The sequence below is a fragment of the Sphaerodactylus townsendi genome, linkage group LG09 (assembly GCF_021028975.2).
Source record: "Sphaerodactylus townsendi isolate TG3544 linkage group LG09, MPM_Stown_v2.3, whole genome shotgun sequence".
In the NCBI taxonomy this organism is placed as follows: Eukaryota; Metazoa; Chordata; class Lepidosauria; order Squamata; family Sphaerodactylidae; genus Sphaerodactylus; species Sphaerodactylus townsendi.
In genome coordinates this window covers 55,424,548-55,452,399 of record NC_059433.1, presented here as the reverse complement: position 1 = coordinate 55,452,399, position 27,852 = coordinate 55,424,548, and the positions used below count along the sequence as shown (strand labels likewise).

The 27,852-nt window shown below is 41.2% G+C and overlaps 1 protein-coding gene across 1 annotated transcript; it reads right to left on the bottom strand.

Annotated features, from left to right (window-relative positions):
- Positions 1-7,811: 7,811 nt before the first annotated feature.
- On the bottom strand, positions 7,812-21,338 carry LOC125439443 (transmembrane protein 68-like). Its single transcript, XM_048508547.1, has 6 exons — positions 21,050-21,338; positions 19,888-20,052; positions 17,737-17,927; positions 13,799-13,859; positions 12,456-12,595; positions 7,812-8,061 (listed from the first exon to the last, which is right to left on the bottom strand). Exons 1-6 carry the CDS (start codon positions 21,336-21,338, stop codon positions 7,957-7,959), a joined length of 951 nt encoding a protein of 316 aa, XP_048364504.1. The 3' UTR covers positions 7,812-7,956.
- Positions 21,339-27,852: the final 6,514 nt, after the last annotated feature.

Genomic DNA, 27,852 nt, shown 5'->3' with positions numbered 1-27,852 from the left:
AGATTCAATTTATAGGAAGAAATGGCTGCCTGTCAGGAGACAAAGCCATATTTTGGCCATGACAGAGAGGAACTTATATACATATAACCCCTTCTTTCTGCTACCACATTAGTCTGCTTCCTAAAGCAGCATTTGCATACAGCCAAATGGACACATTTACATAGGATTGATGTGGAATGAGAGATACTCTGTCTCAAATCCTTCTTTCAGCATCTCCAGAAAAACTTTGTACGGGACAACCTCACTTTCACAACCTCACTTTCAGGGTTAGCCTGAGTTTTGATCCAAAGAACAATGTCATTTAGTGTCCTCTTTTAGCTGCTACTTCCCAAATAGCAAATTTTGATGTAACTTCAGTTACAAAGAGGCCTAGGGATTGTTGGGTTGCTGATCATAGTCTCTGTCCCTTGCAAACAGCTAGATTATTTTGTTAAATGTATATTATGGGCTATAGATTTTCACTTTTTCTTCACCCTGTAGTAGTGATTTGAAGAAGAATAAATGTTTACATACCAGAGATATAGGTATTTTGGATCTCTCCACCATAAATCCACTGGTGCTGAAACTATACCACACATTTTACTGGGTGGTTGCCTTTGCTTCTCTCCAGCAGGCAGGATCTTTAGAAATGCAAAATCTACTTTTTTAAAAATCAGAAAATTTCTTAAATGCTTGGGAAATGATGCAACAATGAGTAGGAAATGGAAATGTATATAGATACATAAATCAGGATGATTTTGTTTGGCAGGAAAATGGATTCAGTATTGTTCTCAGGCATCCGCAGTTTACTAAATTACTAGTGTGGGAGTTATCACTTGCAAACTGTAGCTGGTAGTTGCAAGTTGGCAGATCAGCCCAGATCAAGCTGATAAGTGTTACAAATTATGCTTTTATTATTGTCTTTTATGGTGTTTTATGATTGTACCCCACCCAGGGACTTTGATGATGGGTTGGAAATAAGTATGCAGTAAATAATCTGGGTAAAATGAGAGCATCTGGGTAAAAATTAAAGGGTAGAGAAACAACAGTGATCTCATTGTAACAGACCCACAAGCCTGACTGAAGAGCTGAAGTTGCCTTCCTGGAACTGATGATCAAACTTTCACAAAGGAAAATAATAGTAGTAATGGGAGATTTCAATTACCCTGATATTTGTTGGGAGCCAACTCTGCCAAACTATAAGGTACAACAGATTCCTTACTTACCTTGCAGACAATTTTATGGTCCAGACAGGGGAAGAGGCAACCAGGGGACCAACTATTTTAGATCTGCTCCTAACCAACAATGATGACCTAGTTAATGGAGTGGAAGTGATAGGACTCTTAGGTGGGAGTGACCGTGTTCTCCTGGAGTTGGTTTTACAATGGAAAGGGAATGCCAAAAGTAGTTAGACAAACATTCTAGACTTTAAGAAAGATGATTTCAGTAAACTTAGGAAACCACTGGATGTGATCCCATGGTTAAGAATACTAAAAGAGAAGGGAGTTTATGATGGATGGAAGTTTCTTAAAAGTGATATCTTGAAGGTACAATTTTACACAGTTCCAATGAGGAAGAAAAATGGGAGGTGTCTAAGGAAACCAGGATGGACATCTAAAGAACTTTCAAGTGAGCTGAAATTTGAAAGGGATATGTGCAAGAAATCGAAAAAGGGGGAAATCACCAGTCAAACAAATAGCCACGATGTGTAGGGAGAAAATTAAAACGTTAAAGTTTGAAATGAGCTCAGGCTTGCCAAGCATGTTAAAAGCAATAAAAAAGGCTTTTTTGGTTATCTCTATAGCAAAAGGAAGAAAAAGGATATGATAGGGTCACTGTGTGGAGTACATGGCAAAATGCTTACAGGGAATGGAGAAAAAGGAGAATTACTTAGCATCCTCTTTGGCTTGGTTTTGTCCTAAAAGGAAACAGTTCTCAGCCAGCGGGAAATGGAACAGAAGATACAGTAGGGAAAATTCAGCACAGAATAAATAAAGCAGTAGTGCAGGAATACCTGGCCTCTTTAAATGAATTCAAATCTCAAGACCCTGACGAACTACATTGCAGAATATTAAACAAACTGGCAGAAGTAATCCTAGAACCACTTGCTATAAATGTTGAGAATTCCTGGAGAATTAGAGAAGTCCCAGCAGTCTGGAGGAGGGCTAATGTTGTCTCCATCTTCAAAAGCGAGGAGAAGGAACCCCAACAATTACTACCCAGTCAGCTTGACATCATTACCAGGAAAGATTCTAAAGTAGATCATTAAATGGACAGTCTGTAAGCACTTATAAGGGAATACTGTGATCACTAAAATCAACATGACTTTCTCAAAAACAAGTCATGCCAGAATAATTATATCTCTTTTTTTAATAAAAGTGACAATTTTGGTAGACAAAGGGAATGCTGCGAATGTAGCATCCCTGATCTTAGTAAGAACTTTGACCAGATGCCCCATGATATTCTAGTAAAATGTGGGCTAGAAAACGCTACTGTTGGATGGATTTGGAATTGGTTGACTGAATGAACACAAAGGGTGCACACCAATGGCTCCCATCTTTATCCTGGAGACAAGTGACTAGTGGGGTGTCACAGGGTTCTGTCCTGCGCCCAGTGCTATTCAATATTTTTTTCAATGACTTGGCTTAAGGAATAGATGACATGCTAAAATTTGAATATGATACCAAATTTAAGAGGGGTAGCTAATATTCCAGGGGACAGAGTCAGAATTCAAAAAGTTTAGAGAACTGTACCAAAACAAACAAAATGAATTTCAACAGCGATAAAGATAAGGTACTGCACATAGGCAGAAAAAATGAAATGCACAGATATAAGACTGTTGACATATTTGGCAACAGAAAATGTGGAAGGGAGACAATAAAGTGAACATGAGTCAGCAGTGTGATGTGGCAGACAAGAAAGCCAATGTAATTCTGAGTTGTATTAATAGGAGTAGAGTCTAGATAAAGGGATTTAATTCTGAGTTGTATTAATAGGAGTAGAGTCTAGATCAAGGGTCCCCAAACTTTTTAAACAAGGGGCCAGTTCACTGTCCCTCAGACTGTTGGAGGGCCGGACTAAAAAAAACTATGAACAAATTCCTATGCACAAATGATTGTAAAATGTTTGATTTCACCTTTCAGCCTTTCTGTCATGGTCTATTTTTAGAACAGTGACCAAAGTATGTCAAGTACAGGGTGGGCTCCAAATATTGTTGGGGAGGCTGTGGAATACCTTTCCCTGTAAAAAAAAAAGCAGAACTTTCCCAATGAAACATTCCATCTAACCCAGGATCAGAGTATCTTCCTGGGTTCTTTCCTTTCCTAGCAGCCAGCGAAGCCGACATTCGCCAGCCTGGCTGATGGATGCCAATGGGAGTGAAGCGGAACAGAAAGCCTGAGAGCAACACATGAAGTAGCTGAGAGGGAAGGGCGGAGCAGGCGTTGCCACATGTAAGGTTTCCAACTCTGGGTCAGAAAATTCATATAGATTTGGGGGTGCCATCATGTAACTGCAATCAACAGCCGTTGGGGCCGGTTCCTCCTCTCCCTCGAGCCTCCACTGCACATGAATGGAGCCATTGCCGCCATGCCTGGCGGGCCGGATAAATGCCTTCAGGGGGCCACATTTGGCCCCCGGGCCGTAGTTTGGGGACCCCTGGTCTAGATAAAGGGATTTAATAGTACCTTTCTATTCTGTACTGATCACACATCACCTGAAATATTGTATCCAGTTCTGGCCACTACAGTTCAAGAAGGATAGTGACAAGCCACAATAGATCCAAGGGAAGGCAACCAAAATGGTATAAGGTGTGGAATCCATGTCCTATGAAGAGAGGTTTGGGCATCTGGATATGTTTAATCTTGAGAAGAGAAGATTAAGGGATGACATGATAACCATGTTTAAATAATTGAAAAGATGTCATGTTGAAGAGGGAGCAAGCTTTTTTTCTGCTGCTCCAGAGACTAGAACAAGGCGTAACAGATTCAAGAAACAGAAAAAGAGATTCCATCTAAACATTTAGAAGAACTTCCTGTCAGTAAGGGCTGTTTGACAGTGGAATACACTGCCTCAAGAGTGTGGTGGAGTCTCCTTCTTTGAATGTTTTTTAGATGGTCATCTATCATAAGTGCTTTGATTGTGTTGGTGTTTCAAATATCTAAACATGGCTATCATGTCATCTCTTAATCTTATTTTCACCAAACTAAACATACCCAGCTCCATAAGTCTCTCCTTGTAGATCATGGATTGCAGACCTTTTACCATTTTGGACCCGTTCCAGCTTGTTAATATCCTTCCTGATTTGCGGTGCCCAGAATTGCACACAATATTCCAGGTGAGGTCTGGACTCATTCCAGCTTGTCAATATCCTTCCTGATTTGTGGTGCCCAGAATTGCACACAATATTCCAGGTGAGGTCTAATCAATGCAGAATAGAGAGATACAGTTACATCCCTCAATCTAGACACTATACTCAGGTTGATACAGCCCAGAATCGCATTTACGTTCTTGGCCGCTGCATCACACTGCTGAGTCATGTTCAGTTTGTAATCTACTAAGACTCCCAAATAGTTTTGCATGTAGTTTTGTCAAGCCAGTTGTCACCCATCCTATATCTGTACATTTCATTTTTTCTACCTAAGTGTAATATCTTACATTTATCTCTGCTGAAATTCATTTTGATGTTTTGGCCCAGCTCTCTAATCTGTCCAGGTCTTTTTAAATTGTCTTTTTGAATCCCAGTGGCGTAGCACCAATGGTGTGTGCGTGCGCGATGCACTAGGCAAGTGCTAGTGTGGGGGCGTGGCATGGGCATGGCAGGAGTGCTGGGCAGACGTGTGCCCCGGACGCCATTCCCCCTTGCTCTGACCCTGTTCTGTCCTCTGGGGTATTAGCTACCTCTCCTATTTTAGTGTCATCTGCACATTTGATTAGCATGCCTTCTATTCCATCAATTCCATTCTATTCTTATTCTGCATAGGGATAAGCATGACCGGAAAGACATGCAAAAATCGTGCTTGTATTCACTTATTCCTGAGATGTTGTATTTTATGCTTTGGCCTTTTCTGCAAGAATTGTTTAGAACATATCTTGCCGCCAAATGCACAAGTTTTTCCCCAAAAAGTTTTCTTTCATTTTTCCTCCATTGTTTTCCCAAGCATTTTTACCACAATGTTTTTTGATCCATTTTCAATCCAGCTTCTCTTGAGTGTGTGATCATGTTGAAATGGTTATTATTTCTCTGTCCCACTAAACACATGGCCCTTATACACACACTTGTGTAGTCAACCAACCTCCATTTCAGATATTTTCTCCTCTCACTTCATCCATTTTCGAAAGGATTTCAATTTTTTCTGTTTGTGATATCCCATTAGTAATGTAATGTCAGGGCATGGCCAAAAACTAGATCAATTGAATCAGTTTTGTCAATTTTATCTTGAATTAGCCATGCAACTAAGAGAGGCAGTGTCCACAATTAGGAGCAAATGAAATTGACAAGGAAACTGACAAGGAGAAAAACTGACAAGGGATGGCCATAGTAGTGATTGAGCATTACTGCAACTATAATTTACCTGGAAAAATATGTTTTTGTAAGGGTGGGTGAGTTACATTTTTCTGTTTTTTTTCAGGTAATGGTGTCTGCTACAGTAGTTTTGGGTGTTTTGGCTTCCATTTTGTGCAGGTAGTTCTCAATGGTAGCAATGAAGGCTGAGATATCTTTTGAAATGCTGATGCACTTTACAGTAATGCTACAGTGTCTGCGCAAAAACTGAAAAAAGGAAGAGGGCTGTTCTACTGCATCACGAATGACATCCCAGAAACAATACATTTTCAACAGAAGTGTGTGGAATAAATGCCACTGAAGAGAAAAAGGGTAAAACGATGGGAGAAATGGAGATGGGCAGAATGATTTCACAGAAAACATTTCCATGAAACAAGGTTTCACTGCTAGGAAAATCTGTGGCAAGCTGTGTGTGTGGAAAAGGCCTTTATCTTGTAAGCTGCCTTTAGATAGGTTCCCCCCCCCTTTTTTTTTTTTGGAGAAGCCAGAACCTTTGAATTAATAAATAAGAAGACTACAGTTCGAGGCCAGGCCCTGACTTGTACAAGACCAAGTAATTGGTCTACCCTCCCCATCCCCGGTGCCTTGTCAAGTGCTAAAACAGGCAAGATAGTCTTAACACTTTCCTCAGATCTGGCTGTCCTTCAGTTTGTCTGGTGGCATTGTGTTTTTTGGACTGCTTAGTGTCATCTGCAAAGACCTGCAGGCTGTTGGGTCCAGGGGAAATTTTATCGGCATCTGGGAACCAGAGCCTCTACCTTCTGTAGAGCTTATGTTGAACTAGACCTTGCAGAACTCATATAATAGGAGCCATCTTCAAGGGTTGGTTCTCCATGATAAGAGAAGGATGATACTAAATTGAACAGAAAAAGAACAATTGCAACAAAAAATAAAAACCAAAGAATAAAAATCTGCAGAGAGAAAGCTCTCAGAAAACAGTTCCTGGCCTCCCATGGGTGCAGTAAGGGGGGGGGGGGGATTTTTCGCCATCTATGGTTGGTTTTGCTGTTTCAATTGCTGTATTGTTGATTACTTTTTTATTGTTCTGGATTTTGTGTTGTTGTCGCCCTGAGCCCGTTGGGGTGAACGGGATATAAATACAAATATAAATAAATAAACCCCTATGCTTCTGGGGCCCTCGGGTAACTGCCCAGAATGCCCATGCATTAAGATGCTTGAATGGAGTGTCTCCATTCACAAGAGCAAGGGCATCCCGTGGTATGGTTGCTGACTCCCAACCCCTGATCTCAGTGTTTACAGCCCCCAGCAGATTTGTAGAGATGTCCTGTCTACATCCTGTAGTGCCAGTGGAACTTTCCTGGCTGCCACAGGCAATTGAGGACTGTCCCACCCCACATACGGATGGCTGCTGCTGGGAAGAGGCAGCTTGGCCCTGGTGGAGGTGGGAACCTGTGGATGAACTCCCAGTTGTGTTGGGATGCCTGTAGAGCTCCCATGGCTACAGATTGTTTTTTTAATGACACAACCTATTTCTCCTGGTGGGTACTGCCACTGTGCTGGATCAGGGTAATGTCATTCCCACCCTGCTGCTGAAAAACTGGTTTCAGTTTAGGAGAGGAATTGGTAGTGTTATAAAATTATGTATAGGGTGTAAGAAAGTGGATACATAGAACATTTTCATTCTCTCCCATAATACTAGACCTCAAAAGAACCCAGTAAAGTTGAATTCAGAATGGACAAAAGGACTTTTTCATGTAATGAGCAATTAAATTGTACAGTTTACTGCCTGTAGATGTAATGGTGACCACTAGCATAGATAGCATTAGAAATGGATTAGACAGATTCATGCAGGACAGGTCCACCAATACTACTACAGATGATGTTTAAGGAAAACCAATTCAGTAGGCCTCTGAACAGTTCCAGGAGACAAACGTGACCTCTATGCCCTGTTTGTTGTCCTCCAGGGGAACTGTTCAGCCACTGTGTGAAACAGGATTCCGGAGTGGATGGACTGGTGGTCTGACCTAGCAAAGCTCTCCTTATATCCATCTGTCTTACATGAATGTTAGAAATGTTGCCAGCTTATTGTTTCAGCTCGTCACAAATGAAGTCTTTTATTATTATTTTTTCAGAGGAATAAGCTGAAGAAATACCGCTAGTTCTACTGTTACTGATTGCTGTTTTCAGTGATGCAATTTTTGTGCAGAACATATGAGACGACAGGGTTACTCTACTGTCTGATATAAGAAGAGGCAACGGAAAGATGAAATAAGTGCATTCAAGTAGGAATTCCAAGAGTGGAGGTTGGATTTAGAACAAATAACAAAGGCTCAATGAAAGTACTGAGACTGGAATGGGAGTGCTGGGAATGGTAAGGTGAAGGTTAGTATAAGATATGCAAGACAACAATTTCATATTTATCTTCAGTTCCATCTGGGTAGTTCATATTCACACTATTTCTCTTTGTGATGTTTCTCAAAGCGCTCCCAAAGAGCTCTTGCTATGCTTCCTGGTATTTTCTGATGTTTGTCCCGTAAGGCTTCTATGGCCATTTTTGTCTGTTGGGAGAGGGGGAAAAACATATGGCTCAGTTTCCAGACATGTAGGACAGACTCATAAAGTCCCTAGAACTAGTCAAGTCCTTGCCAAAAAATGCACTGTACCTTCTCCTTCACATTTAAATGCAGCAGTAACTACCGTTTTATCTGTGCTTCTGCGATAGTGCAACTTTCAAAGTCTCAGGAACCTTGCTAGACCTTCACCAGCTGTCTCTTCTGGGCCAAGACAATTACAAGTTAGGATATTGACTAGATGGCATCTTGACTAACTATGTTGCTGGTGTGCTGTGGTCAGTGATACTTTTACAAATTGTACAAAACAAATTGTACAAAAAGATGCAGAAGAAAAAAATCACAGGATAAAGATTGAGGGTTCTCATTGACCTTCAGGAGGCACAAGATGTTTAAAACAACTGGCACTTAATAGCATCCTTAAGGGTGTGAAATGTATATGAGTAATGTACTACTCGCCTAGTCAAAATCCCAGAAATCAGCCTTGAAATGCAATTGCTGTAAATCACTGCTTTGTCAAGGTTCAGTGCTCAGTAACCCACTAATCTGTTTCTCACTCAGTGTCTTGCATTATAGAGGCAAGAGAAACTCTACATTGTTGATGCCACTGCCATCCTCCTATGAGACTTTCTGGATCTCTAACTTCTCTATATTGGAAGTGACAGAAAGGGAATCTGATGGGAGCATTAACTGTTAGTACTGAAATGCTTACAACAGGTGGACAAAAAGAAAAACCCACACTTTTCTAAGGTCGATTCTCCACCAAAAAAATGAATGTAGATACTAACCGGTTTGGGAAAAACTGAGACCTTTTTAGCACGGTGTCCCAATTGCAGCTTCTGCCCCACAAACGATCCTTGTTCCCAGAAATGCAGCAGCAACAAAGGATTCCCCACTGAGGCGGATTGAACACGCGATCCGCTCAGGGGCTATCCTGATTGGCTGCTGCATTGTATTGGGGCGGGAATTTTTTATTTTTAACCTTGTGGATCCACGTCTGCGCGAGCATGCGCAGAATGACTCTACGTGGAGACGAAGACACGAGTGATTAAAGCAAAGTCCTGTTGCTGCACACCTCTATGTTGTCAGATCCATGTGGATACGATGTGTAGCACTGCTTTGTATTGCCTTCTACTCAGTCAATCAGTCAAAACCGGCCCCATGTTGCTTTGTATCCATGTGGATCTCTGGTCCACAAAATAAAAAAAAGGCTGCGCGCGCATCGCACACAGCCCACTGTGTTCTTATTGGATGGGAGGCTCCACGTCACTACCTGCAGTGGGAAAAACGAATCTGGATTCACCCCCACAACTTCCCCACTGCTCCAGATTGCCCACGCCTTTTTTGGAAAAGGTCTACTTTCTTCCAGGTTCTAAAATAACACGTGCTGAAGAGGGGCGGGGGGCACGAGAAATGGGATGAAAGCGTGTTCGGCACTGGTGCAGTGGGGAGTTCTGCTGGAAACCTGGATATTTTGTGTGACGAGCACGCATCTAATCCTCAGTGGAGAATGGACCCAAGTTTTCCCAATGGGGAAAAATCAGAATGTATGAGATCAGGTTTTCTAAGAAGAAGCAAGGATTAGGGAAATAGGCAAAAAGTCATGTGGTCTTACAATAATGTGAGGAAAGGGGATAAGGCAAAGCCAACCTTATTCAAGCAGTTTGAGATCCTGAAAACTGGGCCTCAGCAGCAGGCTTTCACACACTTTGCACAAGCACAGTGGATGCCCATCAGTGCACATATGGATAGTTTCAGCTATCCATGATGCTTCTGAAGTGTTCACCATGTTGTCCTATTTTGCATGTGTGTATGTGTGCATGTAGCTTTGGAATGTGTGAACCAGAATGTATATTAGAGCATACCAGAGCTGCATGTGCATGTAAAATGCACGTGTTTCCTCCTGCTCAGACAAGATGGCAAATGTTTGTATTGGAGAATTTACATGCAGTTGGTGGCCTCCCCATATATGTGATATAACATCTAGGAAGGGCCCTTTTCCAACTATATCCACTATTCTTCCCATCCGTTTTCCAATGCATCCCACATTCATGCAAGGTTCAAAGTGGCTTACGAAATAATTAATTAAAATATAAATACACACATATAAATCACAATTCTAATAAAAAGGTCATCTGAACATATTAAGGACATACTGGGCACCACAGTGTCTTTTTAGTAAAGTGTCTAATTGTTGGTGCTGTAACTTACAAGACCCATCTCTTAGACATACTATTTGGGTCTGTCCAGTTATTTGGTTTTTTTGGGAGGAACTAATCACTGATATAAATTTTGTATCTAAATATTGATTGACCTTAAAGAATTCTTGTGCACTTTTAAATTATGCCTTTACTGTTAAAAAATATATATTTTTACATTAGAAAGTTAAGTGTCCAATTATCCAGTGGATTCAGGACCTTATAGCCTCATTAACATTTAAATGTATAACACAGAGATGACCACTGGGCATGGGACATGTTTTAGATAATTGGAATTTTTTAATAACTGCTTATATGTAGACTGCCACCCAGTATTGGTACACTGGGTTATATATTTTTTCTTTCTTTCTTGTTAAGGTAATTTAAATTAATTTCATTTTAAAAATCTAAACATAGCAGTACCCTTGCAAAATGAGATCTTAGCATTGAGCACACCTGCCATCTACTGGCCCTGACATCTTATTCAGCTTTTGTTCAGCTGACCTCAAGGACTAATGTCTGTATATTGGGCATTATGACGTCCAAGCCTCAGAGCCTGCTCAACAGTCTGAACAAACTGTATGTGTGGTGAAGATTATCTCTTGTCTTCTGGATATTTGGCACCTGTCCATCTTGGACACAGTTACCTGGACTGGTCCTTCTGACTTCTGGGTGTCAGTCATATTGTAAACTCTTGCCTGCCCCAGGGGCGTAATGCCCATTGGGCAAGGTGGGCAGCTGCCCAGGGCATCACCTTGTGAGGGGCATCAAAATGCAGGGTTCGTTTTTGAGTATTTTTAGTGGTTTTCCATTTTTTGGCCTGCAGGGGGCACCAAATTTTTGGCGTATCATCAGGAGACTGTCCTTATGCTACCCCCCAGGTTTGGTGAGGTTTGGTTCAGGGAGTCCTAAGTTATGGACTCCCAAAGGGGGTGCCCCCATTCCCCATTGTTTCCAATGGGAGCTAATAGGAGACGGGGGCTACAGTTTTGAGGGTCCATAACTTTGCCCCCCCTGAACCAAACTGCACCAAACCTGGGGGGTATAATCAGGGCAGTCTCCTGATGAGATACTGAAAGCTTTGAGATTTTGCCTTCAGAAATGTGCCCCCCCCCAAGCCTGCAACCCCCATTGACACAATGCAGAAAACTCAATGCAGAACAAAGATTCTTGGTCAAATTTCTGGGATGTTCCTTCAGGGGATGCATTTTTGGACTTATATGCACCAAAATTTCAGGGTATCATCTGGAAACTGTCCTTATGGGACCCCCTAAGTTTGGTGCAGTTTGGTTCAGAGGGTTCCAAGTTATTGGACCCTCAAAAGGTAGCCCCCATCTCCTCCTTTGAGGGTCCATAGCTTTGGACCCCCTACAAACTGCACCAAAGTTGGGGGAGTCACATAAGGACATTCTCCAGATGATACCCTGAAATTTTGGTGTCGATACATCCAAAAATGTGCCCCCTGAAGGAACATCCCAGAAATTTGCCCAAGAATCTTTGTTCTGCATTGAGTTTTCTGCATTGCTGTCAATGGGGGTTGCAGGCTGGGGCGGGCACATTTCTGAAGGCACAGTCTCAAAGCTTTCAGTATCTCATCAGGGGACTGCCCTGATTATACCCCCCAGTTTTGGTGCAGTTTGGTTCAGGGGGGCCAAAGTTATGGACCCTCAAAACTGTAGCCCCCATCTCCTATTAGCTCCCATTGGAAACAATGGGGGATGGGGCACCCCCTTTGGGAGTCCATAACTTTGGACTCCTTGAACCAAACCTCACCAAACTTTGGGGGTAGCATAAGGACAATCTCCTGATGATATGCTGAAATTCTGGTGCTGATATGTCTAAAATGCACCAATGTCCTGGTGCACCAATGTCCTGGTGCAAAAAAAAATTTGGTCATGGTGGAGTGGCCACCCATTGGGGGGGGGGGGGCATCCAACTCAGGTTTTGCCCAGGGCTACAGTTTGCCTCGTTACTCCCCTGGCCTGCCCTGATTCCTTCTATTTGTCTTTCGCCCTACTGGACTGACAACTCGCTTTTCCTAAACATTCAAACCTAAATGGCATGGAAGCAAATGTGCATGGCACACATTTATTCCTGTACAAAATTACCAATACAAAGCAGTGTCAAATGTAAGAAAACAGGGAATTGGATGGTTGCATTAACTTTTAATGTAGAAATACTTACTTTTTCAACCAGTTCTTCAACAGTTATATTTGGATCATATGGAATGGGCTCTCCAATATGGGTTCGAAGTTTAACTGGAATGAACCCATATGATGGAAAGAATATATATCGTACCCTTTCATAAAGCCATCTCATTGGCCCTGTAATATGAAGTCGACATAAGATTGGAATCACATTGATATAGTGAAAATAGAAACATTAAAAATAAAAAGTGGGTCAAAACCCTTGGAATACATATTAGCAAGGAGCCAACAGAAATACTATAGGCATCTGATAGTTTGCTTCTTCCACCTCCAGTTGAATAACTAACATTTAGAAATGGAGAAACAAGAAGAGCAAGCTACCGGATGCATATCACTTTGAGTAGATTAATATGTCTTAATAAAGCATCCTGTCTCTATTAGAGTGTCAGTAATTTAGGAAAAACCATGTTTAAATTCCTAATCTTCCGTGCAGGTTTGCTGGATGACATTGGGTCAGGCTTTTTCCATCTAATCTATCATACAATGTCATTTGTGAAGATAAAACAAAATGAAGAAGGGAAGAACCACATTCAGAGCTAGTCTGAGTCCCCAGCAAGAAGAAAAGGAGGGTATAAATATCTAAATAGATAGATGTAGATCTTTGCTGTAATATATTGAAACATACCAAGCCAGTCATTCTTTACAAACTTATATCTGAAAACTATAGCATAATACTTCAACTAAATATTAGTGGGTAAAATGTCTTGCAAAGGTTAGCTTACGATTGCCCATATAATAATAACCCAAAAGAGTTATGGTAAAAGAGACACATCTCCAGGTTTTTAAGAACCTGATGGGTTTATTTCAAGTTACTGAAAGGTCTGCATAAATGTAACAGGAAATTCTGCTGGTATAGTCTAACAGAACATCTCTATGCAAAACTGATATTTATTACTACATGCAGGGCTGCCAGTTTCCTGCTGGGGGTGGGTGATCCCTTGCCCCCAGCTCTGGTTTCTTATTGCTGCTCTTGTGTCTGGTCAGAGAAAAATAATGGAATAAAAAAGATGCTGGCAACAGTGTCATGTCAGTCCCAGGGAAAATCCAGAAGTGGTATCAGTCCTCTCAAAGAATCACTGGAAATTCTATGTATTTCCCTGGGAGTGACACTGCACCATCACAAATGGTGTCTCCCCATGTCCTCTCCCCCGCTGCAACCAAAAAACTCTTATCAGTTGCCAGCCAGTGCTTGGCAACCTTATAATAAGTTTTGTGTGTGAAAAAGTCCAACTGAATCCTATAGAGAATATCAACAATTTATGTGTGCATGAACTGCAGCATACATAACACATTACTGAGTCTATATGGCATATAACTTACATATATTTCCATATGTTCTGTATCCTTCCCGGATATTTTGTGTAAACATCGGTATGATTGGCTAAAAAATGAAATAAATAAAATTATGAAGACTTATTTGTACTTTACGTTGTGATATATGATGATGGCATGTCAGGGGAAAAGTCCTTAATAGGAAATACTGCAAAGAAGGTAGTGAGAACCAGGTCATTTCCCCACTCACCTTTTGACACGCGCTACTCGTGGCAAGTAACGCGGGGTACAGCGGCACTCCCCACTACAGCAGCGGCGACAATGAAGCAGCTCCGAATCCGCCACTCTCCCACCCCCTCAGCGCATGTCATATCTGTTCCTGGATCGAACAGCGCCTTTTGGGGCAGTAGGGAAGCCCGGGGGGGGGGGGGGGCTCTGCATTTGAGTTTCCCACCCCTGGCAGTGACGTATAGTCCTTTGCCCAATAAGGAAGCAGTGGGCTGTGCACAAGTGCACAGCCTTTTTTTTTATTTCGGGGAACAGAGATCAACTAGTATTTGACCCTACGTTGCAATGTAGGGTCATTTACATAGCAATGCATGGGAGTACTCACTGAAAGCCTATTATTTAGCTGTATCTGCCATGAGCTTCTGTAGCTTAACGTACTAATGCAGCATTCTGTCTGCTTGTTGATGCACTGTGAAAGGTTGCTAGTTCTAGTCCCGCCAGGGACGACTTATCTTTTTTTAAAGAAGAAAAGCGTCTATGAAGGAATTAGGGCTAATTTTTGACCAGGACAATTTTTTTCTGTTTGGGCTGAAAGCAGCGGGATTCTGAAACACTGGTCACAGCACAATGAATCCCCACAGTTTCTGTCCCCAGCGTCATCATGAAGCCACAAGCGAAAAACCAGGAAGTTCAGCAAATTTTTGCACCACAACGTGCTGGCCAATCAAAAGCCAGCACCAGATGCAGGGAACTCGGATTTGGCAGCTTTGTGATGACATGTGCATGTGGGGACAGTTCAACATTGATTCCAGGAAGGAGAAATAAATAAAATAAATAAAGGTTCAGCCTCCAAAACGGGACTCTAGCCAATTGTAGCAGAGACCCGCCCTGCCAATTGCTGCAGACAGCGGGGCCGTGGGGAGTGCTGCATCTAAAAAACCGCAGAAGAAAGGTGAGTTCCCCTAATGGAAAAACTGCAGTGGGGAACATTAACCTGCGCTCAAAAACACCTGGTTCTTACGAGCCCGGTCTGCCTCCACTTTAATTCTGAAGTGGGGAAACGCCCCCAGTTAAGGACAGTAAACCAGGGGGTTAGGCTCACTGCTGAAGATACAACATGAAATCCTCTCATTTGCTTTTGGTCTTGGAAACTACTTTTGGTCTCATTTGCTTTTGGTCTTGGAAACTACTTTTGGTCTCATTTGCTTTTGGTCTTGGAAACTATGAGGCAGATGATAATAATTCTCTGACGTACAGATTTGTCCCAGGGATTTTCTGTTGCTGATCCCTTCCCCTGTACAATTGCCAGGGGGTGTAGCTACAGAAAATGCTGCCAGGGGCAAGCTCTCAAACTGCAACCTCCCGCTGCTCCCCAGCTTTTGCAATCTGGATGTTAATCCCCTATTGATACACTCCAAGGTTCCAATAGCCTTTTTTTGTTGCTGTGTCACATTGACTGCTTATATTTAAGTTAATATCCATCCAAGATCCTGTTCTTACACACTACTAATCAGTAGTGTATGCTCCATCTAGAGAGAAGAGGGGGAAAGAGAAAGAAAGTAGTGTGTGTCACCCTGCCCCCAGTCGCCTCTCAGACCCTTTCCGCGCATGCAAAATAATGCACTTTCAATCCACTTTCACAATTGTTTGCAAGTGGATTCCAGTTGTGAAGTGGATTGAAAGTGCATTGTTCTGCATGGCGGAAGGAGCCCTAGTCACAGCACTGCTGTCCTAGAAGTAAATTAATCTGAATTTCAAAGCAACCACAGGGGTGGCAGCCACTGTGCTGTTAGGCAATTGGTGCCCAGTGAAAAAAGCCTCACTTGCCACACCCTTGACAATCACTGAACCAATTATAAACCTGAACTCCCAATGTCAACAGTGTTTTGAAACAGGTGTTACTTCTGGGCTTGTAATACTACTTAATTGTGCAATTCTTAATCTTGTCTCAAACCACTGCAGCTTTAAATCAAGACACTTTGGACTTTGAAGCAAGGAGAGAACATCTAATTTCAAATTATTCTAGAACTGTTCATAGTCCTCTGTTTAACTGGACAACATGTTTTTGGGGGAAAACTTCAAATACATACTTTATTGAAATATTACAACATTATTTAGACAAACAGGAAGGGAGGCTCAGTCTTGTCGTAAGTCATTAAAATGCAACTCCTGTAAGTAGGACCTGTCTAGGATTTCACCATAAGTCATATTCAGTGTTGTACTGACTTCTGCTGCTTTTCAGGTTGGCCACTAGGACATTAAATCCTATTGATATCCCTTCCCTCCACAATCTCCCCCAAATCTCCAGGCATTTCCCCACACAGAGTTGGCAACAGTCACCCAGGCTATCACCAACTCAATTGTTAATACTCCTTATGAGGACTATCAAAGGCCCCTTCCGCACATGCAAAATAATGTGTTTTCAAACCACTTTCACAACTGTTTGCAAGTGGATTTTGCTATTCTGCAAGGCTTCAAAGAGCACTGAAAGCAGTTTGAAAATGCATTATTCTGCATGTGTGGAATGAGCCATTGACAGTAACCCCTGGGATAGCACATGGCATTCTCACAATAGCCCCCTAAGGTAGCACAGGGTATTCTCCATTTCTACACATTAGAAATAAGTGTTTCCATATTTATTGCTGAATTTTAGCATACAGCACAGAATTGTATGTGGGTAGCCCCTTTCCTCATGGAGCTATAAGGGAAAAGTCATATCCCAGCGATGTATGTCTAGCAATATATTGATATTTTAGTGCTGTTTTTAAAAAAGAAAAAGAAACTAATAATCTTTTTAAGGAGGGGGGATATTTTGACTATGGCAGTTCAATCGCCAACAAATGGGCTGGAGGCGGGTAGGAGTGGGCAGGACAAAGAAAACCAATGGCAACATTACACACAAGAAAAAAAAGTCAACCCAATAGAGGTTTTCACAAAAAGATGGCAGTAAAAATGGTCAGCAAAAACAGGAAGAATCCCATGGAAAAACAAACAAAAAAGAAGTGAACACTAAAGGCAGAGAAACATATGTGTGGAAATCGGGGGATACTAAAGCAGTCTGGGGCCAGAACTGACAAAGAAAACCCATGCAGAAAAGTGCATAATGTACCATGTCATGTACTACTTCAGGCTGGAGCCCTGCTGGACTGTTTATGATCAGGAGACTGACAAATCTGCTGAATCTTATGCACCTCAGCCTGACTGTGTACCTGGGCCTCCATCTTTGGCTATCATTGCCATTTTGAGGAGAATCTATCATCTTTCCCAGCAACTGTAAAAATAGAAAAACTGGAAAGTGTCAAAATATGCCTGGCCACATTGTACTCATTGAAGCTTCCCATGTAGTCATGTGTGTTCTGAAGTGGATTTAAAAATCACAATACCACTCCGAACATATTCAGAGATACATAGTTTGGAACTGACAGTGTTTCACCAAAAAGCTCTTTTTAAAAGTCTTCCATAAATTTAAGTTGGATATAGATAGTAGGTTGGATATAGATAGATAGTTGGATATAGATAGTACAGTATCTTTTTAGACTGTATAACAATTAGGTGAAAATTAAGATTAATTTGATTTAGATGTTCATGTTTAAGTACAACTTGAATTCAATTCCTTCTGATACCATGTAAATTAGACCAAATCTAGTTCACATGATATGTAATGATATCTAGCCATGTAACAATGAAATCATTACATGATATGTAATGATATCTAGGCAGTTAATATAAAAAGGGACAGTTATGGAGTAATCACTCACCACTTTTGCATCTATGGCTGCTCGAGCAAACCCTTTACGATTCCCCCAGATAAGTCTATAAGTGTTATCTCCATAGTTTTGCTCTCGAAGTCCACCTGGTGCAATAGATACTAGATGACCTTTCTTTAGCATTTCAACACATTCTTCCCTTGTCTTACACACACCATAGACCCTTTGGAACAATTCTGAACCTGCAAACATGGGATCCAGAGAAAAATGGCAAATTGTGCATTAATTATATCTCTATTTTTAAAGAATTGTGAAATAGGTAGAATACATATCATGCACACATTTCCCCCATAAGTTTTAATGAGGAAAGCATCAGAATGAGCATGATACCATTTTCTTCTCTGATAGTTCCCCACTTCTCTGCTCATCCCCCCCCCCCCGCCATCTTGACTCCTAGAAGGTAAATGACTCCAGTTGGCCAAGAAAGGTCTTGGACATGGAACTGGCACAAAAGGTTTGGTTTAAGCCCCAACCTCCCACTGAATGTTAGTCTGACCTCTTCAAATATCCTTATTCTTTCAATAATGTTAAACAATGTTTTCCATTTGGACATTTCTTTTACAAATATAATCATTTTTGCTTCATTTGGTATACCAGTGGTTTCTGATAGCACCATCTGAACTTACTCTAGTTGGCTGTTTCAGAAAAAAATGGACCTATCACAGAGGAGCATGGGAAGTCTTATTTTTTTATGAATGGGATTTGGTTTTTGTCTTTGATCAGGGATGTTTTCTAATATGTATCCTGGCCTTTGGGACCATATGTTTCATTATTCTTCTGTCCTGGCACATTGTTTTCTTTCATATTACGTATTTTTAATAACACATTAAATCTACCTTAGAGCAGCAATTCCTCAGCTTCAACCCATATATATCCCTTTTTCTAATTTGGTTTTGACAGCAGCCGGTAGGGACACAGGGAAAGGAGTGTACAATAAAAAGAAAGCATTTCATAGCAATATAAGAGCAAACTTTTAATATTCATGAAAAGACTACGGGAGTTTATATTTCCCCATAATTTGTCAAAGTATTAAAAGGTTCCCCCCCCCCAATCCTTTACATTAATTTTCCTCAGTGGTAACAAACAAGGAACAGAAGTCAAAACTATTTATTCGTTTAGTTTATTTATATCCCACCTTTCTTCCTACAAAGACTTATGGGAGGTACCCCACTTACCCCTGTATCCCCCTCCCCTCAGTACTTATTCTTCTCTTCCTCCATATTCTCAACTTTCCCTGCTTCTCGTTCTCCTATCCACCAATCACCCTGTAGTGGTAGCTATGAGATTCCTCCTCTTTTCTTGGTTGGTTTGCTATTTCACTAAGAGTTCACATACTTTTCAATTGCTGCTGAATTCTGCAGCTTCATCTTGAGCAGCTTGTTGAAACAACTACAGAAAAAAGTTGCTTTTGAAATCAGTCTTCTTATTTTGCTATGTCAAATGTGTCTCCTATGCACCTGATAAAGGGTTTGTGTTGCTTATCTCAGATTTCATTACAAGTAAGATATTTAGATAAAGCTAAATGACAATAATGGATGAGATTGAAAGAAAAATAAGTCTGATCTTTTCCTATATGCATGTACTTTCGGGATAAGCAAAATATCTTTCTCTGATTGGGTGTTTCAGAAGACAAATATGTGAGATGTCAGGGTGAGATTTTTCAGTAACTTTTCCCCCCCATAACCACTTTTAGCATTCATTTTCACAGTGATTATAGAATTAACTTTTCCACACCTTTTTTCCTATTTTGTTCCATAAAAAGTATATCTTCTGTTCTCAATAAAAGATAAAAGTTTATACACATATTTAGTCTGCTTTGCCAATTAATAGTCGAACTGAACCTTATTCCCCACCCTGTTACACTATCAGAGTTAAAGGTTGCATGTTATCTCATACTCTAAAAATAAATTTCGCTGCTTTGTACGGATACTATTAAGCATTTGCAGTAGTGAACCCTGACTCATAATTGTGTTCATCTTTAAGGTACCGGCCGACTCCTGTTTAATTCTGCTACAATAATCAAATGTGTTTGCCCCTCTGGAATTTCAAAAAAGGAAGTTTTTATCTGGAAGCAAAATCAGTAAATCTGATTGCAATTATCATTAAAGTATGCTTAATTAAAGATTTAGAACATTTTCTCACATGGGAAATTTTCAACAAAATGATCTACCACAATGACACAGACTCTTCTTTTGATGATGTAGAGTTTGTGGGAAAAAAAGGCACAGTCCATAGGCAGGGCTCCATGGTAATAGATCACAAGTCCTGGGCCTTCTGGTAGATTTTCAGTTCCACAGAGCTCATAACCTGTCAGTGATAATTTTTCTTCACAATCAAAATCTTTATTCACATTCAAAACAAGGATAAAATTTTTTTATCACTATAAAATTTCATTATCCTGAAATGGTACAACATAATAACTTCACTAATGTCATTTAGTGTCATATTGTCATATTTTCCTATCTTCCTTGAAATTTTTGGAGGACAGGTATCATAACTATATACTTAGGGTCATCAATAATATTGAGATGAGCCAGGGTGAAAGCTAGTCTGCATAGGGCTGAGAATCTGGAAAAAAGCCTGGAAAAATGGTGGCAATTTAAAGGAGCTGAAAATTAGATCCCAAAAATGGCAGTGCTGAATGCAGGGCTTGGCTGAGCTGATCCCAGCATTCAGTTCAGTAAGCTTTGGAGGTGACCGGGAAAAGCTGAATGCAGGGATTGATTGAGCCAACCTCTGTATTCAGCTGTGCTGCCTCCCCCACCACTTCTACAGTCCAAGAAGGAAATTGATGGAGATTTCCCAACTCTTTCCATTAGTGGAAAAATTTGTCTGGATCCAACAGACTCCATTGAAGGGTGGGAGAATAAAATTATGGTAAGGGGCCTCTTCATTCCATGACTCAGGCCTAACCCAATCTCCAGGTGGTACGGTTCTTTTTGGCTGAAGTGCCTGCTCTTTACACCTAACCTAGACTAAGGTTGCTAACTTCACAAATTATCTCCAAATGACATAGATCAGTTCCCCAAATGAAAATGGCTGTGTTGGAAGTGGCCGGTATAGTACTATTCCCCAGTGAGGTCCTTTCCCTTTCTAAACCAGGCCAGTCTACTCCTTGCTGTGGTGTTCTTCCCAGGAGGAAAGAACTGAAGCTTACCAGGTTCCACCACCAAATCTAGAGGAATCCCCATCCAGGAGTTGGCAATCTGGCAGATGGCATTTGTCAATTAAAAACATGATCATAAGCTCTTGTCATGGAATTCTTAACAGCCAAACTAGATAACAGAATAAAGGAAGTGCTTACCGTGCAACACTTTCCCCAGCAAAGTCATAATAGATGCCATCAAATATCTTGGCCTGTCCCATTCTTTTCTAGAAACATCTTCTGGCAGGTTATACAGTTTTTTATAAATGGCATAGAAAGAGAAATTAAAATAGAATAGGAACAGTGCAAAACAGTTGGCATAATTTAATATGAATGCAGTTACTAACAACACCAAAATATATGTCCGACAGTCTTGATAGCCTTCCAAAGTATGAATCAGGCAAGTTGTAAATTCTTGACCAAAAGTACAGTTTGTGATTTGTATCATCTTTGGGGTAAATGGTACATATGTAGTACAGTTTTGTTCATACAGGCACTTCACTTCTGTCCTAGAAAAAGAGAGAATACACTATCAATAGACCTTCTTCTTGCTACAACATGAACTAGGCAACTGCCAGTTTGGAACATAGTTTTTCTGTCAGAAAAGGGAGGGAAACAAGCTCTCAGTGGCTGTTCCTTTCTGACCTATGTGTGGGGCCAGGCCAGTATACTCCTTGCTGTGGTGTTCTTTACAGGAGGAAAAAACTGAAGCTACATGTGTTGTTATTCAAGCCATTTCCAAATATCCCAGCATGCTACAAAATGACTTTAAAAACCCTAGGGCAGGAGATTGCAGAAAGGTGCTGATTTGGTTCCCTGTGATTCACTGAATCCCATGGAACTTTTACTTGAAATCCAATTACATTTACAAAAAGTTCACATTTCTGAAAATTAGTTGCACAGGTGTGTGGTTTCCCAAGCAAAATCACAACTGCGGAGCATGGAGCAGGAGCTTAAGACCTCTTTCTCACAGATGTTGCAACTTATAAACTGGCTGTGATCAGAAATATTTCAAGTAGGTCAAAAGGTGTTTCTCACTCTAGACACAGAAAGCACTTAGGCAGATTTATCCTTCAGTTCATCAATAATCCTAATTTTATACCATATAAATGAATAAGTATGGTGGAGAAAAGTAAAATCCCGTTGTTCTGACAGAGCAGGTGTGGCTCCCATTCGTTGCAAGGAGTGACTTATAATTATGAAATATATTTTGATACTTCCTCCCCCATTAATTTCTATGCTGCATCCCAGGGCATCTCAATTGCAAGTCTCTGGAATGCGAGGGTGGTGCAGTGGTGCAGAGCGGCAGGGGCGGAAGGCTCATGGGGACATGAGCACTCACAGGTCCCCAAGCACAAGCCATCTGGTCACATGGGTTGCAGAGAATCACCCCCAAACCCCTTGGCCCCGCCCCACCAGGATGCTCTTTTGGCCCCGGCGTGATTTACCTTTGCAGGAGTTGGCATGCAGGGAGGCTGGGGGGGGGGGACATATGGCTTTGGTGGGTGCCTAGGCCGCAGACCAGCTCCTGCTCAAGAGCTGGCTTCCCTGTCAATAGGGAGACTGGGGAGGCAGGAGTTGGCTTCGGGCGCATGCCAGAGCTGTGAGCAGCTCAGCAGCAAGCAGCTCAGGTGGGCACCTGGGGCTAGTTCCTGACCTCTGCTGAGTGGGAGGTTGGCCCTCAGGCAGGAGCTGGCCCACCACTATGGTGCTCTCCCAAGCCACCTGCCCCCCCACCTCCCTGTATGTTGGCTCCTGGAAAGGTAAGTGAGGGCGGGCGGGGAGCGAGGAGGCACCCAGAGCAAGTGTTGCCCGGGGGGGGGGAGGGATGGATATTCTTTAGTAACTCTCCCAACCACAAAGGCTTAGGGAGGAACAAAAAAACCCCCAACCCTCTCTCTGTTAAAACACAGACTTCCTCCCTTACTTCCCAGTTGTCTTAAAAAATCAGTTACTCCACTCAAGGACAAGCTGCCCCTTCCATCCCTAAAACTGGTGATAACCATTTTCAGGTGTGATTAGGCAAAGAGCAAGATTACAGGAGACAGTCTGTCAGATAAAGTCAACCCTCATAGAGGTGGTAGGCTTCAAATGTGGAGCCAAACAACCTTGTATACTCCATTAGCTGGTTTCCCAGGTAACAGGGAGGGAGGAAATAGTGACAAATACGATTGCACATTAGAAAAAGCAGTGCTCTTTGCCCAGTTACAGGTGTTGTTTCTTACAGTGACCAGCAGTAAGGAAGCAATTGATACCTGTTTTCTCTACAACCCATACCACCCAGAAAGAAGGTGAGATGAACTGGCTTGCTTCCCTTTTGACCACTACTATTGAAAGTGAGAAAGCCAGTGGCCAGTACCTTCCTAACCCACAACTTTGTCTTCTTCCCAGCTGCAGGCAGCTCTAATAGATTTACAAAATGATCCCACCACACTGATTATGAGTTACAGACCATTGGCCCTAAACAAATATTTGTGGAATAACTGCACAATCCTAATCAGATTTACATATTTCTAAACCCATTTAAGACAATGGATTTAGGGGGGATCTGCTATTTCATCCCTCCCTAAACAACTGTGGAATCAGAAATTATCTTTGGAGGTCATAGGTGACCTGCTTGAAGACACAGTTGGTTCAGCCATTTATAGCCATCTATTGTAAATATGTAGCTGAAAATATAAGAATACATTTAGAGAAACCAATACAACTATTTAACCATAGTCACAATATTCAGCTTCTAGCATTTTGTAGCTAACTCTTCTTTCATCAGAAACATTTGAAAACCTGCAGAATTAATAACCTGATCATGCTTATCAGAGAATTATTTCCAGGCCCAAAGAAAATGCGACTCCCAACCCCTTCTCAAATCCCCATGCCATTACCTCTTTCCTGCTGCAGCTACTGTAGAAGCTATGACTCTAAGCTATGACTCTATGATTTCAGTTTTTAATATCTTCTACTGCCACCCTCAGACATTTGCCTGGACACCCAGTTATGAAAATGCATTTCTGACATAGCTAAGGAATCATTAGCTTTTGCAACATCCAAGTATATCAGATGCAGGAGAGCAGAGTGGTTTCTGGCTGAGCATAATCTGATGGTAGATTTCTTTGAAAATTTGGCTACATAAAGATTAATATGATGAAAGTTTGCAGAACAAAAATTCAAAATGAGTCACTCACTTCCAGGCCGCCCCCATAGATCAGCTTCCAGGCATCAGGGCAGGTTCTCTCTGTGTGGGCCAATAGTAACTTAGGATTTGTATATATGTATATGTGTGGGGATGGAGGGGTGTGACCTACTCCTTGTAGTATCAGCTGAAATAATCCAGTATGTTGTTTGCACGATATAGCAATATTTTTACCTAGAGCTACAATTTGTAAATGTACCATCACCTTCCTTCCTTTTTTTCTGCCATCATGTTACTAAAATGTCGATGCTGTTAAGAGTACAGTTTCTTCTGCTTTGCATTCCGCTGCACTGAATGCTCACTCTGATTTAATAATCATATATTGTTATCTATGAGCATCTGAACTCACTGTTTTTCATGTAGTAGTAAAATGAGACCCACTGACAGGGGAAGGGGGCATAAAATGTACTCTGATTTTCCAGATCTCCACTTAAACCTTAGGGAGATTTTTTTTCCATTTATGAATCATCGTTTTACTACAATGGAGAAAGGGAGAAATCTTGGAAATATCACTTGTTAAAGATATCCCAGCTAAGCACGTATTTTTCTGTCTTCCCTTTGTATCTTTCTGTGTGTGAATCAAGTTCATGTGGGCAATCAGACCAAATAACCCAAATTTCAAAAAAAGAAAAAATATTTAATTGTATGATCATTCACTCTTTACAAAGAGACGAACCATACAGGTGAGCAACGAATGACTAACAACATCTTAACAAAAGGAATTGAAATGGGCAATTTAACAAGTCCTTTCTCTGTATATTTATCTTACTAGCTAAAATGGTAAGTAGAGATTTCCTAAAAAGCAGGGCCATATTATTCCTAAAGCTGACTAGGCTAAAGCCTAGTGCTCCTCAGGGATTAGAGTTAATTGGTGGGATTCAGTAGGTTCCCACCACTTCGCAGAACCGGTTGTTAAAATGGTGCTTGTAAACAACCAGTTGTTGAATTATTTGAATCCCTCCACCAGAAGCGGTTGTTAAATTATTTGAATCCCACCACTGCTAGCGCCCCATCATTTTTATCTTTTTGCTGAGGCACTGTTACCAGCGCTCTGGGGTTGCAGTGGTTAAAGATACTTTGCACTGTAAGATACAAAATAAAGATACTTTGCACTGTGCACTTTAGCAATACAGGTACATGTGTATAAATTCTGACTCCAAGTCAAGTGAGGTTTATTGACTCCTAGTCAACTGAGGTTTTGAGTCAATGGAGAGATTTCTTACTAATGCCCGATCTTACTAAGATTTCTTATTAATGCACGATCTCTTAGCAACAAAATGGATGAATTAAGGCTACAGACTGTGAAGAGCAGGTTTGGCAAGAACAGCTGTGTTTTATTAATTTTTTTAGTGTACACGATAGCCTTTATTGGCATTCCAAAATACAATAAATACAATAAAACAATAAAACAATTGTCCATAAAAGACTGATAGATACAGCAGCCATTCAGAGTCTTATCAATAGTTTAGTCCAAATGGACTCATCAAAAGTGCCATTCCTATACACCTCTCCACAGACCTGACTGAAAACCCACCAACAGAGCCCAGGCATCACAACAGCATACAGTATCAACACTCCACTATAAAACACAGAGTTTGTTAGAGTGGCACCTAACACAGAACAAGGGATAGGGGGAGAGGAAATGGGCAAACAATTGATTTGACTCCCATAGGTTGCCACAGCCTTCAGTTGTCACTCACTCCATCTAGCAATCAATAACAAAACTACGACATCCCTCAATGAATCACCCACATTTGACTTTGGGTGACCATGACCGTGACCCCAAAGATTGCTGGCAGAGGTAGGCACTGTGTACCAGTAGCAAATAGTTAATGTAAGCAGCATTGTTGTTGTTATGATGATAGCAATCTAATGCTTAGTATCCATCTAGCATTGCGTCTATAATCTTTAAAAGATATTTTGCTACGCTTTTGCAGAAGTAAGGATCAAGATTATCTAAAATTAAAGGAATCCTAAGAGCATCAGTTAAATGATTGTATAGAAGTGAAGCAATGATGGGTTGAGTCATTCTGATCTTGGCAAATCTTGCACAATGAAACAGAGTGTGCTCCAGTGTCTCTACTTGGCCTGAGTTGCATGGGCATAGCCTCTTTTGTTTATCTATGCGTTGGTATCTGCCTTTAACGAGCATAGAGGGCATTAAATTGAAATGGGCCAAGGATATTGCTCTTCTGTGCCTTGGATTGGTAAGCCAGAAAAGATAGTTGGCTGTACGTCCTTGTTCAAAAGGGATAAGCAAATTTAGAGGAGAGCATGTTTTCCTCGCTTCAGCTATCATGTTGCAATACTCATGTTCCAGCAGCCTGATTTTCGTGGCAATTATAGGCCTCCGTAGAGTGGAAGAGTAAAGTGACTCTAGTGGGGAGGCCGAGCAGAGCTAATTTTTTCTTCCACCAACGTCAGTCCATCTGGGAACTACCGAATCGGAGAGCATCGAGTAGATTAAGCTGTGAGAATGATCTTGTAAAAAAATGGATGTGCAGCTAATATTTGATGGTTCTCAGCCAAGCTCATTGTGACATGGGATATTCTGCCCAAGCTCTAAGCTTAGGGCCGCGACATGATAGGCACAGTTGGTAGTCCCATGATTTTGTAAAAAAAAACGGATTGAGATCTATTTAAGATTTCGCTTTGTCAGCTTTCAATCCAGATAGGTGTTCCATAAAGGAGCTTTGTTCCACATTTGGCATTGAAAACTTTCAACGCCGCTGATGCGTATATATTGATGGTCCGATTTGTGGAAAAAGCGCAGAATTGCTGAAGCTGCTGTTATTGGCTGCAGTCAAGTGCTAGTGTCCTGTGTACTGCTCCAATTAAGATTGCTCATAAGAGTAATGCTCCAGATATTTAAACTGTTTGACTTGCTCTATAGGTTTCCCTTGTTGGATAGTCCATACCTGTCTAGAGAATCGCTCTTGGCTAATACTCAATATTTTAGATTTCTCATAGTTGATTTCCAGTTCATTTGACTTACAGTATTCTCGGCAGATTAAATCCATTCATGAAGGTGGGTGAGGCCAACCTTTGTGCATGAGAGAAGGAGTCAGCGTCTCGCCCGCGATAAAGCAGGGTCGTACATGTTTAGAGCACAGTTTCGGTGCGTGTCCGTTGACCGTTGAAAGAATAGCACTAAATCGCTGAGAAAGATGTTAAACAAAACAGGGGCCAGTATGCAGCCTTGTTTGATTCCCCTAGTAGTAGGGATGCTAGATGGGTAAATGTCCATTCGGCAACTCTGTTGATTTTACATGCTAGTAAGTCAGTGTACAAATTGTTTTATTAAAAACAATAATCTAGGGTCAATGTTCAGGACAGAGAGTTTAATTCCTCCAGAGTAGTTCTCTTGAAACTGAGTCAAATGCTCCTTTTAAATTTAAAAAAAGCAACAAAGTTTATGGTTGGCATGAATTGTATATTTATTGGCTAGGTGTGATAAACAGATAAATGATCAAGTGTTGATTTATTTTTAGAGAAGCCAATTTGTCTCTGGACTAATTAATTCTGTTTGTCTGATCCAACTCCTCAAGTTTCAAGTATAGAAATTTGGCTTGATAATTTGCCAGTGACTGAAAGGAGACTGATAGGGCGCAGTAATTTGAAGGATTAGTAGTGTCTCCCCTTTGTATATGGGGGATTACCACTATAGCTGTTAACCACTCGCTTGGTACAAGGCCTGTGTTGTTATTAACATAAGTGAATAGTGAGGCCAAAAGCGTAGCCCACCATTCTGGAGAGAAGATTTAAATATTTC

What these genes read in the sequence shown, in the direction of transcription:
- LOC125439443 (XM_048508547.1), bottom strand. Translation starts at nt 21,338, where the DNA reads ATGATACAAATCACAAACTGTACTTTTGGTCAAGAATTTACAACTTGC. An exon ending in TTTTGTTGAAAATTTCCCAT is followed by an intron (nt 17,928 to 19,887) that starts GTGAGAAAATGT and finishes CCATGTTTGCAG; the next exon opens with GTTCAGAATTGTTCCAAAGG. An exon ending in CAGCCATAGATGCAAAAGTG is followed by an intron (nt 13,860 to 17,736) that starts GTGAGTGATTAC and finishes TTCATTTTTTAG; the next exon opens with CCAATCATACCGATGTTTAC.